General features: G+C 40.2%; 2 protein-coding genes across 6 annotated transcripts in view; one reads left to right on the top strand and one right to left on the bottom strand.

The window, feature by feature from the left end:
- Positions 1 to 499: 499 nt before the first annotated feature.
- Positions 500 to 16,349, bottom strand: kmo (kynurenine 3-monooxygenase). Of its 3 annotated transcripts, none has more exons than XM_084376550.1 (16): positions 16,273 to 16,349; positions 15,197 to 15,397; positions 14,688 to 14,757; positions 14,412 to 14,509; positions 13,747 to 13,836; positions 12,343 to 12,391; positions 10,614 to 10,701; positions 6,711 to 6,876; positions 6,492 to 6,563; positions 4,955 to 5,076; positions 4,283 to 4,430; positions 4,146 to 4,203; positions 3,972 to 4,054; positions 3,153 to 3,254; positions 3,003 to 3,062; positions 500 to 1,062 (listed from the first exon to the last, which is right to left on the bottom strand). In XM_084376550.1, the coding sequence occupies exons 2-16, from the start codon at positions 15,257 to 15,259 to the stop codon at positions 916 to 918; spliced, it is 1,416 nt and encodes a 471-aa protein (XP_084232676.1). In that variant the 5' UTR covers positions 15,260 to 15,397; positions 16,273 to 16,349; the 3' UTR covers positions 500 to 915. The 3 variants fall into 3 exon arrangements, with proteins under 3 accessions (XP_084232676.1, XP_084232677.1, XP_084232678.1); XM_084376551.1 differs by lacking the exon at positions 16,273 to 16,349 and adding an exon at positions 15,439 to 15,577 and having other exon boundaries at positions 15,197 to 15,336; XM_084376552.1 differs by lacking the exons at positions 15,197 to 15,397; positions 16,273 to 16,349 and adding an exon at positions 14,955 to 15,027.
- A 323-nt stretch (positions 16,350 to 16,672) lies between these two features.
- ide (insulin-degrading enzyme) overlaps positions 16,673 to 19,866 on the top strand; it is a 29,266-nt gene continuing 26,072 nt past the window's right edge. For 2 of the 3 annotated variants that reach the window (XM_084376548.1, XM_084376547.1), the window contains exons 1-3: positions 16,673 to 16,817; positions 17,789 to 17,973; positions 18,923 to 19,130. In XM_084376548.1, coding sequence (XP_084232674.1) covers positions 16,732 to 16,817; positions 17,789 to 17,973; positions 18,923 to 19,130 — 479 coding nt within the window. In that variant the 5' untranslated portion in view covers positions 16,673 to 16,731. Of the gene's footprint in view, positions 16,818 to 17,330; positions 17,390 to 17,788; positions 17,974 to 18,922; positions 19,131 to 19,866 lie in introns of all 3 variants that reach the window. The other variant, XM_084376549.1, reaches the window with a different exon arrangement.

The following is a 19,866-nucleotide window of genomic DNA, read 5'->3' as shown; positions in this document are numbered from 1 at the left end:
ATATCAGAAGACTGAGGGGATGGTGGTGGAGTTAGGGCTGCCGAGCCAGTGACCACTGTTCAAGGCTGAGTTTCAACATTTGCTAGTGTGAAACCATTGGATATATTTAAGGAGCCATTGAGACAATTTCCAGCTGTGTTTGGTGCACTAAAACTGGGCATTTTCTACGAGACCTTGCGACGTCTAAGCCGTGTTTCTTGGCAACCAAAATAAGTATTTTAAGACAAAACATCTTTTCATAACTCCAACAAAGTGTTTTCTGTGTCTTAAACAAACCAGACTATAAGCACAGCACTGTCATGACATAAAAACTGAACCTAGAAAAAAGTTTTCATTTCATCTTGTTGAGGACTGATATGAAAGTGGTATTGGTGAAGGTCTCTGCTGCTCAACAGTTATTGCAGGTTTGAGAGTTTGTTGATACAGAGTTGATATATGTCTCTCATTCTGCTTAAAGTAGGAATGCAGCTGAAGATAAAATTAAACCTGGCAGTGACAATGAAAGGAGGGAACATTTTATTTGCAATTCATGCGTAAGCGTCTACATAAACTCACACAGCGTGTACCCTGGCCACAGCCTGTGAGGTCAATACTGACATATTTGTTATCACATTAAAAAAAATTGCAAATAATGACGATGGCATGAAAAGAATCACGTCTTAAGACTGAACAATCCACTGTTGGGCTCCTTCAGACAAACCATAACCAGTTAAATTCTGATTAAATGTTACTATCAATCATGATGACTTGTATAACTTGGGGAAATTATTATAATAGTACATTCACTTGTCAGAACCTTCATTGTGTTCATTACAGGATTCAATCAAACTCTAATTAAAATTTGGACAATTTCTGTTCATTCTCGTGCTTGATGCTCCAGTCTTTGCTCTCGTCTGTCAGATCAGAGGAAAGCGCTCACGGGGTCCTGAGGGCCACGAGCCTGCTCCACAGTTTCTCAGCAGGGATGGTGAGTTTGTTGATATCAGGAGGATTTTTAACGAGCAGGTAGGAGGCTCCCAAAACAGCTCCTGTAACACTGAACAGCAGGCTGCGGTTTATCACCTGCGAAGAGCAAATAAAAAGCACCTTCACATCAGCCTTTGGACATTCATTCAATTGTGAGGAACATCATTTTCTCCAAAGCACATCACAACTGCAAAGAAAATATCCTGTCATGCACTTTATTGCTTTGGTGCCATGTTAGCAGCTCTGTGAGGCTTTACTTGGGCACAGTACTGTTAGTGTTGAACTAAACACGGACACGTTGTCACAGTGACAGTGTTAATGTGCTGATGTTTGGCAGGTGTTATTTTTATCATGTTCACCATGTCAGTTTAGCGTGTTAGCATGCAAACAGCTGCTAATCAGCAGTAAACACAGAGAAGTACACTTGTATTCAAGTACAGGTATGGAAATGTCATTAGTTTGTTGGTATTTGTTGGTAAAGTTTAAATTTAAACTTTGACCTGATGCGAGGTGCAGTGCTGATATACCGCTCCCTATATGTTTTGAGCATGAATTTGACAGGTGGCTGATTGTTACATATCACACCCTTAATGAAAATAATATACTTATTTTAATAATAAAATAACGCTTACAGCAGCTTTAATGATGACGTTCCAGGAACAACACCAACACTGCGAGATCTGATACACTGGTGTTAAGCAGTTGCGAGTATGGAGGGTCAAGCTGGAGTTTGTCACAGCCACATTAGTGCACACGGAGCAGAAATGTTCCCTCGCTGGCTTTTATGTGCGTGGGTTTTGACGCTACTTAAGCACCACAGAGGAGCTCCATTTCTCACTCTCTTCTTCAGTCTTGCGTCTTTTTCATTGCAGCAAATACAACGTCTCCTTCTTGCGAGTACTGATTTGGGCATCAATTACTGTGTCAACATTAGAAGCTTTTAAGCATTGGGGTCAGCCCTCTGGGAACCATAAATGTTATCTGTATCAAATTTCATGGCAATCTATCCAGTAGTTGTGGTGATAATTCAGTCAGGACCAAAGAGATGGAAAAAAGCAGCCTGGCTAAAAATTAAGCTTAAAGGTCATACTGAAGTCAACGTTAGTTAGTGTTAAGCGACGTAAACATTTGGAAGCTAGTGCTGGCAATGTTGGCTAGTGCAACAAACTGGCAACCACTTGAGGAGGCAGGTGATTCGAACAACAGGGGTGTTGTGATGTGATGCAGTGGAAGGGGGAGCTGGAACGCTACATTTAGTGACTGAATGTCATCAGTAACACCTTTAAGGAGTTAAATCACACGTATCAAGACATTTAACATGCTGTAATTTATGTGTAATTTTTGGGTATTGAAATATAGTCAGTAAAATCTATTCTGTTTGTAACTGTAAGAGAAAGTTCAATGCGTGAACACATACAGCTGTATATCCTTCACCTTCACCTTCACATTATAACTACAACATCCCCCCTACACTACTGTGTGCAGCAGACCTTTCTCTGTCCATGTCAGTGTCACACTATTTGGCTATTTCATTATCCGTCTTCTCCTTCTGTATATGCTGCTTCATACAGCACTTTTTCTCCCCTGAATGGAGGTCATTTTGCCCTTTGCCCAGACATCCCTGCGGGTTTAATCAATTTACAAGGGAGGCTGCGAAATCCCTGTTGTCCTTCTGACTGTGGACCATTAGCGCCGAAGCCATCAGCACAGGTCACATCAGACAGTTCAGCACGGTGCCAAGGACTAACCAGCTCCTCCGCGGCCAAACTGGAGAAATCGGAAACATTTCTCTGTGCAGCAAAGCTGTGTGTTTGTGGTGGAATAATTCAATGTTTCTAAAAGAGGAAGTGTTTACCCAGAGAGAGTCACATCCGCCTTTCAAGCGTGTTGCTGATAATACTGCCACTTCAAAGGACTTCCAAATTACAATACTCAAATGTTCAAAGGTATGAAATATGCCCCCCCGAAAATAAATCGTACGCGTGGAAGATAAATGAAAGAATGTAGAGGTGACGTATTTTCTTAAAGCATCTTACTTTGTCTTGCCAATGCCAGCGCTCCACAGCTTCATGGTACCTTATCCTGCTGAAAGTGACCTAGAGACAGAGAAAGACAATAAAATGATATATATTTGTGGTAGACCGAGCAATGTGACAGTGATTATTTATGTTTATGAGGAAGCAAACCATTGTGTAAAGAGGAATTATTGTCTTTGGCATGATGAAGTGGAGGAAGTTATCAACATGTTTCCTAAAAAGGAACCATCTGGAGTTGACATGAGCTCGCATCTGCAAAACAAAACAACGCACATGTGTCAGTGAAGTGAACCATCTGTCCTTCACCACATCCACAACACAAACTGACTTTCGTATGATTGTGAACGCCTTTCAGAGAGCTTATTTAAGAGTCAAAGCGGTATAAGACACTTTTCACTGCAGATAATTTGACATGTCAAAGCAGGAAGAGTACAGGTGGAGTATATAGCATCATGTAGGTGAGCTGGTTCCAGGGCTATGGTATTGTGTATGCTCACTCAATGACACGGCTTACTGGGACACTTAATAGAATGGAGCCATCTTTAAGGTTATTCTTCCCACCTGCACTTTTCCTGCTTTTGTCAAAAGTTGTGAGCCATAGTTTTATCCTTTACAAATGTTTTGCTTTCTGGCAGTTCAGCGTTTTACAGGTTTATGGCTATTTGACATTGGAATGAAGGCGTACGTGGACTTGAACAAGTAGCAGTCAGTGTGTGTCTTGAACAGGAACTAAGCTTAGTTTCATTTCTGTTAATGTCAAATGCTGTGAAACGCCACGATGTAGTGAATAAATAAATAATCAAAGCCTTAAATGAAAGATCTTCATTTGAAGTCACTACTTCTAAAATTGTAGGATTATTCCATTTCTAATAGATACCTTGAGACAATTTTATTAGTTACATTGTTGTGTAAATATATGCATTTTAAAGTAAAGGCTTAATTTGGAGGTATCAAATAAATATGCATTACTTCAATGTAGTTGTACATGGCCAGATCTGCGATGGCGTGATCGTCTGGAACTCGCACTCTGGTATACTCGGGCAGAACAGCACCTGGGAGGACACGGAAAGGATGATTTTTCTAATGAATTGTCTCTTTATTCGCTGCGTCCTGTTTAATCTTTGTTCATTTAAATGTACTTACTGAAATCCTCATTGAACTGTTCCATTATTTCTTCAAAGACAATGCAGTCCTCAAATCCCTACAAAGCATGAATGGATGAATGAGTCTCGGTTTAATTCTTTCCTGCCTTTTCTTCTCCTCGCGTCAGTGTTACTTACAGCGTTCATCCCTTGCCCATAGAACGGCACCACTGCGTGGGCTGCATCGCCCATAAGGACACATTTGTCGCCGATGTGATATGGGGTGCACTTGACAGACACCATGGCCTGCCCAGGCAATCGGAAATAATCCCTCTTGAGAGCATCACTGCGAGGTACAAATGGAAATAAAACAATTACAAACTCTCTTAGAGATATTCAAGTTGACGGTTGCTTTTGTCTCTGGTTTTTGCTTGCTACAAAAGCATCTGTCACATCTGAGTAAGCTAAAATAACCATGCTCTGTCTGCCCCGGTGAAGTTAAACAGCCAAACAGAGGAGTAACAGCATGCGTTGGGTTTGTTTATGCCTGAGCACTCCAAATAAAGTTAATCCAGAGAGGATGTGAGTGAATAAAGCCTCGAGCTCTTCTCCTGCTCATGCCACCGTTATCTCCTCGTCACCCACAGCATACGCTTCACCTCAAATTAAAACCTCGCCGCACAAAGCCACGTAACTCAAAGTCTGCAATTTCACACATCACAGATCACGGCAGTGGATGTGCTGGAGTTGACAGGATGACGGGAAATAAAAGTGTTTTTGAGGATGGCTTGGCAGGTTGGATGAAGAGATAAAGCCAGAGGGAGATGACAGACGGTGGAGCGAGAGACATGGGTGGAGAAAGTCACTTACACTCCTATTAGCGGTATGGTGTCAGGGAAGTATTTCTGGAAAAACTCGATGACTTCATCTCCTGTGGTGATCTTCTCGAACTCATCAAAGGGCATGAAGAGGGTACAGGTGAATGTCTTGTCCTGAATTGGAAAACAAACACAGTGCACATTGTGACGCAGTTCTTGTCGAGTTAAATCGAGTCATCTTTGTGTACACGAAGACTTTACACTTGCAAGATGATTAAAGGAGCTCAGTGGGATAGTCAGGAAGCTTCAGCAAATTGTCATTTTTTTTAAAGATATGTTTCAGACATGGCCAAAAGTTTCAGGAACAGTTAAAGCAGCGACGAGGAACTTTCATCTTTTTGAGATTATGGTGGTACCTGTGGTGAAAAGCAGTGTGAGCATCTGTCATAAGGATCTTGATCTGGCTGGCAAATTTAGTGAAAGAAAGAGGCAATACATACATTTTTTTTTTTTAAACAGCTGTTTGCAGGATACCTGGTGATGAGGTAATGTATCAGTTTCTGGCTATTTAAGAGTAATAACTGTAATATGTCGATGTTGAAACAAAGTAAACTTTGTAAAATGATGTCTTGTTATATAGTCTTCTTGCTGATTGTCTCATTTGCATATGTAGGTCATACAGAGGGATCAGTACTCAGTTCTGACTGTTTCATAACCAGTTATAAACTATTGGCAGTATGATAAAATAAACAAGCCTTGCATTTATAATAGTTAATCACAGATGTCTCCTCAAAGTCAAAGTCAACCCCAGCTCTCATAAATAAAGTAGCATCCTTTCATACACGCTGCATCCTGTGATACTCTGCAGACACCAGACGTTTAACATCTATTTTGTCATTTGTTATATTTTAATACAGTCACACTCATTTCAGAATCTTCTATCATCAATGCAAATGTAATAGCTCAACTACACCCAGTGCAAGTGATGGATGAAAGTGCAGTGGGGGTTGTGGGAGTGCCATTTTGTGCCCATCTGAGCAGGTGCCATCTATCAACCTCACAATGTCCTCCCGAGGACCTTTTAGCACCTAATCTGTTACCATGGCATCCACCGCGGCGGGGATGTGTTTTGTTTTTTCCCCCAGCCCTAATGTGTTCCTGGGAACTAGGGCAGTGAGTGACAGCACACATGCTCTCCAAAGTCAGCTGTCTTAACCTGGTCTCACTGAAGAGAGCAAAACTGTTGTGCTGAGTCAGCCATGCAGAAAAATCGCTGCAAGATTAAGAAGCACAGGAGAGACGGAGAGATGTCTGACAAAAGGACACAGCGAGACTGATGACACAACTGCTGTGTGGAAACTAGGTAAGATTTCGGATGAGCAAGCCTCTACTGGCTATGAAGCGTGTGTAAACAAGGCTAATTAACTCTATGAGGACACCCCAGAGGTCAATCATGCCCTGAAATTCTCTGAAGTGATTATGCTTTGGTTTTCCTGTAACAGTTAGTAGATGCCAAAAAATGTGGGGTAATCACAACAGCACGTAGTTGATATAAAACACAGGAGACAGGAAAATAAATACACACTCACCAAGTTGGGCAGGGCGATCATCATGAATGTGTTTCGTGGCCAGATGTGCAGATAATTAGGCTTTATGGCGAACTTGGGGGCGATGATGAAAGGGGGACAAACAGAATGGAAATAAACAAAAACACATCTAGACTGGTGTTTAATAAAAACTGACTTTCATACCAGCAGCGTCTCACCACCTTCAATAAGAGTAGGGTGCTTTACAGACTGCAGACTGACCTCTCCATTGATGGGTGGCATGGTGAGCTCCATGTAGCCGTGGGGGATGTAAGTCTGGCTGTAGCTGAAGCGGCTGCGGCGAAGGAATTGCTTGCGGATGGCAGAGAAAGCTCCATCGCAGCCAACAATCAGGTCTGCCTTGATCTCCTCTTCAGATCCATCTGACCTGAGACCAAACCAGGGACAACACAAATTAACTTCAATGTACGGTATACAAACACCCATATAAGCTGAAGAAATTAGCTTAACTAGATTTTAATTGATTTAACAGGCTAACCTTCATGTCTTGCTCGAGGGCCCTGAACATTTAAGAAAAATACCAGCCATCTGCAGGTTAAATAATTGAATGAGCAAAGGCAACTTTTCAGTAAGAGACAGGAATTAGGCTTCCTGGAGGCAACGTCCTGATGCCTACACACCTGTCACCCAGGCTGACACTTGGGTGTGTAGGCAAAGTGTTCCGTTGTGGATGTTTAGCCTGAGAAAAGGAGGTAAGTGTTTGGCCCTCAGGCAATGCTTCAGGTTTGATTAAGACAGGAGTCCAATGCAGACCAAGGGCTGAATGTTAGAGCTTCTCTCTCTCACACTTGGCCTTTTTAACATGCACTCTTTGAAAGTCGTCAGGAGGTCCCTCTGCAGGAATTCACTTAGAGTTGCAGCTTTTCTTTAGTTTCTCATTAATATGATGGGAACTTAGGGCACTGACTTTTTGTATTCGTATATGTTACAACTATTTATATACTGTATATACTCTGAAGGAGTTCACTTAAAGGGGCACTATGTAGTTTTGGACAGGAAATTCAAACTCAGAATTTGAATATTTACAATATTAATGCGGTAATACAAAATCAGAAAAAAATGTTTCCCATAACTGAATAAACAAGCTTTTCTCAGAGGAAAATAAGGTCCCCAGAACACTGTGTGAAGCTAGAAAGGTGGCAGGGTCCGCCAATTATAAACAAAGTAAAACAGTATGAAACTGTGTTGTCCTTTAAGGTCAGTTTGTTTATTCAGTTTATTCAGTCATGAAAACAAAGAGTTTGCTTATTTTGTTTGTTTAAGCAGAAAAAAATCAGCCAATAAAAATATTTCTCTTCTGATTAAACTTCCTTTCCCAAAACTACATACTGCACCTTTAAAGGTGAAGCTTTAATTGACTCTTCCTTTTAGTATGATGGAAATTACGACACTGACCTTTAATATATAACAGGTTTTCACATGGAGATTTAAATGGCACCTGGCTTTTGCCCTTACAAAATGTAAAACAAAAATGGTAAATTTCATTATTAATTAAAAAAATCAAAGTATAATTTATTTATAATGACATTTAACTATCTTACAGGCTACTCACTAAATATACAGTAATAATGGTTATGACAGTATCTGTATAACATTCACGGTCATCTCACTCACAGTCATGATGGCCACAGATGATAGCATCATTGGCCACTAAAAAATTATGGTTTGGCACATCTGCTCTTTGCCATGAAAAGCTGTTCCAAACAGCAGGAATCAGTATTTCACCGGAACAAATATAAAAATGATGTCATTTTAACTGGTGTCTGTACCAAATAAGTTTGTTCCCCTATGTTTGAAGAATATGACCTGTAGGCTGGGACCTCTGTCTCTGTAGGACCAGTCTGATGTGCCACATGAAAAAGCCTCTTATCGGCTCTGAGATCTGACTCTAACAGGTATCGGCTCTGAGATCTGACTCTGTTCGCTGAACAGCATGCATTAATGACCCATGTGGAACCGCTGGTGCAAATGTTAAGTACATCTGAATGTATTATCAGCACTCTATCGTCTCATTTAATGATCCTTACAGGGGACATAAATGTGTTTTTTGTTGCCAAATTGCTTTACACACCATCATAATCATTTGGACACCAATCAACATTCCTGCAGAGTGTTGCTCATTTAATTATTCATGACCCCATAAACATTACTGTATTTATTCATGCGTCTCAGGTCACATCTTGTATGAGGATGTGCATCACCATGCACCAGTCCAGGGATATGGGTCAAAACATGAAGCATTGGAAATTGTCATTACAATCCATCAAACAGTTTGAGATATTTTAGTCCTGACTAAAGTGGTTGACCCAGGGACCCACATTACTGCACCATCCATTAAGCCACACAATGCTAGCATGGCTAATAACAGGTACTTAAATCATTTATTAGGAAGTCTGTGTGTTCATACCTCACAATGATAGGATAGCAGAGATAGTACTTCACACTGATTACAGAGTGGAGTATTAAAGGAGACATGTTATGCTCATATTTAGGTTCATAATTGTATTTTGGGTTACTACTAGAATAGGTTTACATGATTTAATGCTCAACAAACACTTAAATTTTCTCATACTGTCCAGTGTTGCAGCACCGTATTCCTCCTCTGTCTGAAACACTCTGTTTTAACTCCTGTCTCTTTAAGGCCCCACTCCTAACCTGACCCAGCACCGCTAGGCATAAACTATGCAAATGCATGACTTGGTGAGGTAGTGTGATGTCACAAAGTCACATAATTAAAGGCGGGACTACTGACGAGGCGTTTCAGGAGCAGTGTTTACTGTAGGAGACAGGAGCTTCTTTGACCTTTTTAAGTTTCAAGATCTTTTACGTGCACAAAAACCTCCTTAACCTATATTAAGGAAGGAAAAAAACCAAAAAAAAACATAATAGGTCTCCTTTAAACTAATTTTTACAATTTTAGCAAAGTATATTTAAAATCAGTTCAATGACCAGCTTTAGTTTCACATAGAAATGACAGATGTATGAAAATAATAAATGTGCACAGCGACCAATAAATCTGTAAACTGACCTGCTGCACTGTGTGACAGTACGTGGTTTCCTATTTACAGTGTTGTGCAGCTCTGGAGAATCCTTTTGTAACATGCATGGGCCTGCACCCGGGATGTTGATTTCACATTGTGTTAGCTCATCGCCTAAAAATAGCTATATATCAGAAAACTAATAAGATTTTATTATTGAATAATGTTCAGGGATAGTCTAATATTTCATTAACATGTTATTAGATTTAGCACGATTATAGACTATAAAAAGAAAGCAGGTCATGTACATCTATTTGATGCTGATGTCTATCTCTGCATTGCCTGGCTAGTATGAGAGGAAACTGGCCATCACAGTTGGAATAAGGCTGTCTGTGTACATTTAATTACGCAAGCTGGAGAGAGCAAATACGAGCTGTCACAGTTCAACTACAGGGCAGAGGGAAGGATGTGTCCTGGATGTGTTAGGTGACTTCTGGATTCAAGGCACACTCGCAGCTTTTACATAAAACTTGATTAAATTAAAGTGCCTGACAGACTTTGCTCACTGCACAGTGACTCATTCTGTGTCACATTTTAGGTACACGTTGGTCTACCAGGCATAAAAACGAATACATAAATAAATAAACGAATGAATAAAGATGATTTACAAATCAAATGGCTTTCAACAAGTTTTAGATGAGGACAAATTCAATTTAAAAACTCAGTGATCAAATTAAAAAGTGTCTGAGCTCCCAAATATGGTGTGAATAATTGACTGCATGGGTCCGCTAATTCCCACAACTTAAAAGAGCTGGAGGTGTTTCAGTGTTAATTGGGTTGTAAATTGTGTGTCACCTTTTCCTCAAGGACAGCCAATTACAGAGGTACACAGAAGTCACGTACAGAGGCTTCAAAGGCAGCATGTTTATCACCATCCCAGAGCTATCATGTACAAGGCCACATGTGTTTACACGTAGGAGCACAGAGGGAACACGATCAATGAAGCCATTTTTAAAACAAAGAATACAAATGAGTAGATCCTCCTCCGAGATTAGCCTCATTATATGCGTGTTTGTGTCTGTGTGCTGTGAGGGGGTGCACACATGTAAGATCGGTAACTATTTACCTGACAAAGGTCATGAGCCCTGTTTCAGCACTCCAGTCCTGCAGCTTGCGGTCAAAGTTCAACTTTGTGTTTGCATATGTCTCCGCCTCTGTGGGGATCAAACGTTACAAAAGGAGCTTATATGACCGATGCAGGTGTGACATCAGCACTTTAATGTGACATGTAACATCTTGTTAAAATGCACAGAAAACATTCACAATTCTAATGAAGTGCAGTCAGGACACAGCCTGTCAGCAAACAGTTAAATCAATCCCCCACTGAAGGGGAATGACCTCCAGCTGATTAGCATGAATCTCATGAACAACACGACTCAGCAGTCAGTGAGTCTGGTTTCGTGGACACTAATGTTTAAGTTGTCACGCTTTCTGAAATCTCCTCATCTGAATGTTCATTCCAGGAGTCTGGATTGGCCCTGATATGAGCGACGGCTTTACAATCGGCCTCATTTTCAGCACACAATCTAATTAAACATGAGCCTATGCTGTTGCACATTATCTCCAATTGTTCACTGAGGGGATTCATTAAATATTAGGCAAAATCCTTTTAGCCCGAAAAGACTAACACATCCCCTGACATTCTTGGACGTACTCGTGCAGTGTAAAGTCTCGCATGGCGCTCACACCACGGAGTATCTGAAATGGATAAGGCTCAGATGTTGGCGAAACAGCCTAATATAGGACAGTTAATGGAAAGAAAGAATATAGTCTTTTAAGTTGGAGCCCTGTGTAGATTTAATGCATCAAGAATTCATTGAGGGTACAGAAACTTTATTAAGGCGTTCATAGAGTTCAAGAATGTGTATTAATGTACTGTATAAAGTATGCTGTTTGTAAAAGTGGACTGGTTCTCCCTTGAAAAAATATTATGTAACTTTGGAAAGAAGAAATAACACATACTGCTTACAAAGTTGAACTCATTAATAATAAAATTGCTTAATTAAATACAATACAGGGTAGCTTATGAAGGCTGATGTTAGTTAATGTTAGCAAACTTTGGGTACATAGCCTACTGCAGTTTACTGACTTTATGGCTGCGTCCAAAACCACTAGCTCGTTCACTCACACAGCAGGCTAATGCTTATACAATGGACTCTCAGTAGTTAGTAGTGAGATCTCAAACACTAATGAAACATCATCATTTTGCAGCATTATTTTATAAATGCATAAGAACTGTTGGCATTTGGATTGTCCATGCCAGGGACAAAAACTTAGTTGTTCCATTGTGGAGATATGCTGTAGAAAAGCTCCACAAAAGTTCTCTGTGCAATAATTTCTGTCAATTTACATGTGTTGATCGCCTTCTTACTTGCAATATCTGAGCAGTTTGTAATGTGGTGCGAAAAATAAGACCTTCCCTGTCTCTCTCGGTTGCCTATATGAGCCTGTTGACGATTTGTTAAAGTTGTTTAATGCTGCTGGACCGTGGATTTCTTTGTGAAGGTTGGATTTTCCACAACAGTCCAACAGATGTGACTTTATGCACGTTCTCGAATCTCGAGTGTCGTGTCTCAGTGCCTCTCTCCGCCCAGCTATCAGAGCAGTAGCTATCGTTAATCTAGAGATCGGGTCCGCTAACATAAACTCATGTTAAACAAATTACAGTCATATTAACATAATGAAAGTGATTGAGAGGGGCTTAAACTCTTTATGAGTCAAATTTTGAAGTATTTTCTTGGAGAGCAGGTGCATCATTTGAAAGTTAACTTACCATAAACTGTAAATGTTCTTACCTGTTAGCAGCTCTTTGTTCAGATTGGCTCGGTCTACTGACAGGATGTACTGAAAGGAGATCAGTCAGTATTTTAGTTTAATTCCGCAGGTACAGCTTCACAAACAGAACTGCAGCACTGCTCATTTAAATGGGAACAGGAAGTCTCTGTGGTTTATACTCTGTCTCCCTACATTCATGACTCTACATGCTTTCACTGTCTTTCTGGTATATTTTTGTTTTATTCAACCATCTGAGTCCCAGTGAGATTAAGACTCCCTGCCAAACTGGAGCCAGTAATTAAAAATGACTATTTTCAGACGGGAACACATTTTATGATGACATACAAACCTGATTTTCTTAGACTCTATTGTTATGTGAGGACGGACCAAGTGTGCGTACACTGCAAGTGAAAGACTCCTGCAGCACACACAGGAGAAAAGTCTGCACATTGTAACGTTTTTGTTATCTTCTCAGGGCAACCTTTAGATGTTCGAGTGCTTCATCAGGCCCTCTATTGATATGTTACAGCAATTTAGTACCTGCACAGACCTCTGTGTGTGCTCACATATTGCAGTTTCTTTGTGTTTCTGTATCTGTGTGCTTACAAACACATCCATGCCGGTGCCTTTGAAGTCTAACAAGCAGCCAAATTAATATTTAATCTGTCGACTGAGTCAGTATACATGAGCCAATTCTTACGGCCTGTTAACTAACAACCAAACACTTGTAATTTAGATGTACTGTAGCTGGATATTATTTCAGTAAAATGTAGGAAATGTTAGAAAAATACTGTCTATATGACTAGGCCTTGAATGAAGTAGTGACAAGATGCAATATGACCATGCAAATAATAATCCAATATGTTATCAACCATTAGAGATTATACACTGTAGAGACTTCAGTGTACAATTTGTACAATGAGACCTAGCTTGTTACTAATTTAAAGACAGTTTAATCTGTAATCTTATCTTCATTTTCATGACTGAATAAACTGAATAAACATTCCAAAGGACAACACAATTTCATACTGTTTTACTTCTTTATATGTGGCGGACCCTGCCACCTTTCTAGCTTCAAACAGCGTTCTGGGGACCTTATTTTCCTCTGAGAACAGCTTGTTTATTCACTTGTGGAAAAAATTAATATATCTGAGTTATTTTATCACCTCATTAATATTGTAAATATTGAAATTCTGAATTTGAATTTATTCTCCAAAACTACATAGTGCCCATTTAAATGTCTTATTGTACGGCTACGTTGCAAGACCAGTTCCTAGCTAATTATTAGCATAGCCATTAGGATATTCTTACATCACAAAAAACAAACGAAAAATTTGATGATATGTCAGTGTAGTCATAGCTTTGCACTTTCTGTGTTTTGCAGGATTAAATATAATGTCACGTTACAACATTGGCCATCTTACCTGGCCTTTCTTGCCATAAGGGATCGGGGACTGTTTCCCACTCAGAGAGTGGATCATTCTTGCATGCATGGGGATTCCCTTTGAGACAATCTGAGGAAAGATTATCAAGACAGGGGGTCAAACTTTAACAATGACTTTTATCAACAGTGAGGATAAATAATTCATGAAAAATCCATGTTTTCAGTTTAAATTTATGAGAGGTCCAAGTGCACGGTATCAAGCCATGGACAGTCCACCTAGTCTGTGCAAGCCTTGTTTTGTCAGGGCAAGTCACACAAGTTTAAAAAAAAAAAAAAAGGGTCTGATGCAGTGTTCTCAGGCGGACATAACATGGTCAGTGTAGCAAATGTGGACCAACAGAAAAGACTGCTGACCTCAGATGCCAGAATAAAACCTCTTGAGTGGACTGCAGGCAAAGACAGCAGGGGGGGACTCATTCCCTGGAGCCATGTATTTAATATTTAATTAATAGAAAGGTACAGCTCAACAAAAAATATTGGATTTCCACCCCCTTGATTCTATGTCAGTCAATGATATGTGGTTAGAAGAGGACTTCTATAGGGCAAGAGTCCTTTTCAAAAACAAGCAAGATAGGATCACCATGTCCCTGCAGTACGTCATTGGTACTTTATCGGTTGAATAATGACTACATTTGTTGAGAATACCTTGTCCTCCATCCCAACATGCTTCAGTGCTTGGCGGCCCCTGTGAGACAAAGCCAGGTTGATGCTCCTTCCCTTCACAATTTTGGCTTTCCGGATATCTGACCAGAAATCAGACACAATATTTCAGTCTTACCTTCGTGGAGTGTTGGTTATCGATGTTTCTATTCACTTTCATATGTACTGTTCAGTTATATTGTATGTTTGATGTGTGGGTCTATTCCTCAGAGAGAGGAGCAATGTGAGGATATTATTTATTTAGAGAGCTTTTCATATTACCTTCTCGAGTTTCAAACAGTTGCACATCAAAGCCTCTTTTGGCAAAGAAGCATGCATTCAGTGCTCCAACCTAGAGGTCGAAGGGGAGTTAGGTCAGACCTTTGAAAATCTTGCCAAAATCACTGTGATTTACACCATCATACATAATTTGCCTTTAACCGTACAATATTAACACTATATAGACAACAAAGACATTCCTAAACACCCCACTCCACCTTTGTGATCTTATTTCCTTTATCCCACACTTTTAAATTCACAAATACACACATGATGCAATATATAAGAAAGAAAGTCCTCTCGCACGTGCGCAGCCAGTTTGGACATTCACATAGAAAACCATTGATTTTGCAGCTGTCGCTCGCTCGCGTCGCATCCAGTTAGGACACGGTGTAAGGCTGTGTGGAAGTGTCTCCTTTTAAAGAGCACAGTTGCCTTGGTAAGGGACAATGTGCAATCCAGAGATCAGAAGACAAGAGGCACAGCACTTTGAATTACAGTACTGTTCTTACCAAACCACCGCCCACCACTGCTACAACTTTTCTCTTGTCTGATCCGCTGGCTGATTCCTCCATTGTGCTGATGTTCCTCTGGTGCTCTGACCCTCCTCACCGTCCAGTGCAAAGTGATTTACAGAAGTGCCTGGTAAAGACTGAAAGGAGGAGGAGCAGGGTGGGTCTCATGAATGTCACTCATCGGGACATCAGTTCCCCCTTTAAAGCAAACACAAGTAGATAGATAACCCAGGGCTTACCAAACACGGCTCAGCTACCAAAAGGCCTAAACCATTCACTCTTTAGTTAAGCCTAACTTTCGGAAGGAGGTTCACAGTTCTGTCTCAGAAAATCGCCACTTCCTTGATGGTAAGCCAGCAGATGCAAAGGCAAAAGTTAAAAAAGACTCTGAAATGACCAGCTGTTGGTTTTTAAAAGGCTTCTTGAAAAAGAACCTGTGTCTAGTCCTTATTAGTAAAATGATCATTACAACAGGGGTATTTTCCATGCATCATGTGCAATGCATGTTAAGTAATGAGATGTGTAATAGATTACTGCTCATGTGTCAGCTGACTGATACTGAAAGTCATTGCAACGCTCAAGTAAAGAAATCTGTCGCCATCTAGTGGCTACAACATTTTCAGCAGCTACATAACCAGAACTCATTCAGATACACACACACACACACACACACACACACACGCAAATTCAAAGAGCGCATTATATATCAAATGTTCTGCATCCATCCAGTAGACTGTAGGCCTATATTTTGTGTATATGCAATGAGACATCAAATGGTATCCAGTTTCTCTGTGATCCACAGAAATCACTCAATATTCAGCCTCTCCAATTCATGTTTGTTGTATATATATATATATATATATATATATATATATATATATATATATATATATATTACAGGTCTTTAGTAAGCCTAACTAAATGGATTTACGGATTTTACAATAATAACAGCAAAAATCAAATATACCTTTTGCAAGTTTAAGATGTTTCCACAAAGGGAAGAGTGTCATCGAGGTATTTCTTACATTTTATTTTTTATTCAAGAACTTGAAATACATACAAACAATCCATACAAGTTCAAAAGTCCAGTCCATCCAGTTAAGAGGTCTGCTAATTAAAAGGGGTAAAATTGTTTTTACCAATTTCTGTTTTTTCTTAAAGATTTGAATAATTGTTTTTTGTTTTTCATCAGCTGAGTTAATTTCTCACCATGTAATGTATCCACAGCTGAGTGCGCAGGACAGAGCTAGAAACCACCTGATACTCCTCACTCAGACCATCGTAGTCGATACCAGAGTGAATGACACAACGCAATTTTTAGAAAACATGCCAGACAATTAGCCGTGTCCCAGCCACTTTAACTTTATTTATTTAACTCAAAGCCATTGTCGTGATCGCATGTATCAGCCTGGCTTCACTGCAGAATTGATAATCCACCGTGTTGATTTACAGTCCGATCTGGGCTCCACTACTTTTGCCTATACAAATATGGCGCTGTAAAAGCCGAGGTTTGTTTTTCATGGGTGCAAAGTATGTTTAAGTGCATTAACCGAAAGGCCCCGTTTACGAGATATCTCCAGTCAGCAGGCTTCGGTTTCTATCTTCATCAAGATTTTAGGTACGTGTTTTCCCGCAAATGTCGTATTTTTTTTGTTTAAAAACTAATTGCGTTATTTTCTCACCATACGGCAGGCTAGCTAGCTAACAAGCCGGGCCCTTAAAGCCGGTTTGTTGATCTAAGTTAAGCTCCCTAGCAAGACCGAAAGTGTTAGCTTTGCTGCTACTTAAGGTGCTAGCTAATACGGTTTGTGTGTGGAGCTTCTTTTTAATTGGAAAATTGTAAATCACTTTACAACAGTGGAGAGTTAAAGGTAACAAGTGAATTAGACACACTGCCACTTGGCTGCTCTCGTTTTTGTAGCTTTTGTTGCTAATTTAGCAAGCTAATGCTATCTGCCTGCTGTCCGTGGGATTATTTTATGTCCTCTAACGAGTAACGGTAGCCAACCTCTAGTTGTACCACGGCAGTTATATTTATGTTTCCAATAATCTACCTGTCAGTGAGTTATTAAGTATTTTGTTCTTTGTAAATATGATTTTACGAGCTAACTGGTACTTTGCTCCACAAAAGGAGGAACGCTACCGGCTCAGCAAAGTAGCAGAACCAGCTCTTTATCCAGTTTGAAACAGGTTTGTTGGTTATACTTCCATTGAAAACACGCTATGCTTTTACGGTGAAATGGTAACACGATTAAATTCTTCCAAGGGTGGTCTAGTCACATCAAACCAAGCCAGCAGCTGTCATACTGATGTAAACTACCAGGTGCATTTAATTGCTGTGGAGTCTGAATGTCTAGAATTGACTTGATTGTGGCATCTGCTTCACCTCAAAAAGGTGATTCATGTACTGTGCTTGAAATCTATCTGTCAGTCTTGATATACACAATGTCGTTTGTGATTTCCGTCCCCAAGTCATCCTGTCCCCTGCCAAAAAAAAGATGCATTTGCCCTCAGTGCTAAAATCTCCCAAGCATAGCAGGTCAGTATCCTTGGCTAACTGCACTGTGCATCTGATTCCCTTTACTGCAGGCTGGTGTCATCCTTGCCACTCAGAATGACTGATCCGGCTGAGAACAGGGTGGTTAGTGAAATAATTCGCTCTCCCGAGGACAAGCGGGTTTACAGGGGCCTGGAGTTTACCAATGGCTTGAAGGCAATGCTCATCAGTGACCCAACAACAGACAAATCCTCAGCTGCTTTGGATGTGCACATAGGTGAATGTCTTCATGTCTTTCATCACTATTGTTTTGCCAGGTAGTCATGTATCACACACCCTTATTACACAACTATGAAAAGCAATTGGGAAAAGATATGTTTTTACATCTGCTTGAGTAACCTCAATATTCATCCTGGGCTCAGGGTAAACGGCTCTCTGTCATGCAGCATGCTTGTTTTAATCCGGTAAACATAATATTGCTGTCAGTCAATCTTGTAACGTTGTAACAATACCAGGTACAATATCAGTATTAATATTATAATTAATATTTTTTTCCTATTCCTTTTTGATTAACAGACCGCAGACAGTGCTGGTACAAAAAGTCACTGCACACATACCAGCACATTTGTAATAATAATATTTTTGCAGCCTTAGCTTGAAAATCCTTTTGTAGAAATGTTTTTTCTATAGCTTCGGTATTTTCAATACTATTGGATTATATCAGTTTAAACACAGCATTGAAAAAGTGTTAGGGTTATTGGAAGTGTTGATACTTTTCAAAACCTGACAGCCTGGTGTGCCATTAGTTGTGACTTCCTCCTATTAAGTCCTCTCTCTGACTAAGCAGTAGTAGATTACATTCACTGTAGATAAGGAAGTTATAATGAAACACATTACCAAGTTTTCTGAGGGCAATAAAATTTTATCCATGAACTGACTCAGAAAGAGGCTGAGGCATTCAGTGTAGAAGCTTTTCCAGCTTGCTTTTAATTATATTATTAAGATACAGTTTTTGTGTGTTGATTAAAACCATTGCTTAAATAACACATTAATAATGAAATTCTGTGTATATAATTGTAGCCTCTGTCTGGGTTTATATCCTCTTTTTTCACTTTGGCGAAGCATCTGGCAGACACTGAAAAGTGCAGATGTTGTATCTTTGAATTGATCTGTTAGCTGCAGCTTGATCACCTGACTTTCTGCGGCCATTTTTCTTAAATTCACAGGTTCATTATCGGACCCGGGGAACATCTCTGGCCTGGCACACTTTTGTGAGCACATGCTGTTCCTAGGAACAAAGAAGTACCCCAAGGAGAATGAGTACAGCCAGTTTCTCAGCGAGCATGCAGGCAGCTCCAATGCCTTCACCAGCGGAGAGCATACCAACTATTACTTCGACGTGTCCCATGAGCACTTGCAAGGAGCACTAGATAGGTACTTTTCCTATTAATTTAACGTGATTTAATTTTGCTCTGTACTAAAAGTAGTGTGTCTCATATCCCAGGTACATCTTTGGTGTGTCCTGTAATCTTTGTTTGTTTTATGGGTGTGCTGTTTTAATTTATGTTGACTTTGGCACCCTTATATGACTTGGTTGAATTGGCTGACATTAACTACTGAACAGGCATATTCATCATAGTCTTATTCATTCAACTAGTCTCTGATATTTAAATCTTTAATACACCCCATCTGTTAAAACTTTGAGTCTTTGTTATAGGCTCGATATACCTTTGTTCAATGAAGAAATACTGTTTGTCATCTCTCTTCTTAAGTGGTTGTTTGGTTATCGGTATACAGTGTTCCCCTTGGGAGTCCAGGTGTTAATCCAAGTAAGCTGCAAGCTCGTTGTCTGTCCGTCTTTGGTTACCAGACGCAGCTTTATTGTGCTCTCTTCTGTAACCACCAGCAGAGTTCCCACCCCCCTCAAGCACAGGGTGAGACTGATGTCTTCATCCTTGCAGGGGGCTCTGCTCACGTGTCAGCTGTGCTGGTTTGGAGAGGACAGTCGGGCAGGGTCAGAACCTATTGAGATGAGCTTACCTACTTATAAATGAATGATAGTCTAGCAAGCACCTGTTTATGTGTCACAGGCTAATTGTTCCCCTGCGCCAGTGAATTGTGAAGGCCATCTGGACTGTAGTAGGAAAGGACAGTGCCGAGTGTGTTGAAA

This window comes from Pagrus pagrus, assembly GCF_965226575.1.
Source record: "Pagrus pagrus genome assembly, chromosome: 15".
Taxonomy (NCBI): Eukaryota; Metazoa; Chordata; class Actinopteri; order Spariformes; family Sparidae; genus Pagrus; species Pagrus pagrus.
Note: the sequence above shows the minus strand (reverse complement) of the source record. Positions and strands in the feature narration are given on the sequence as shown.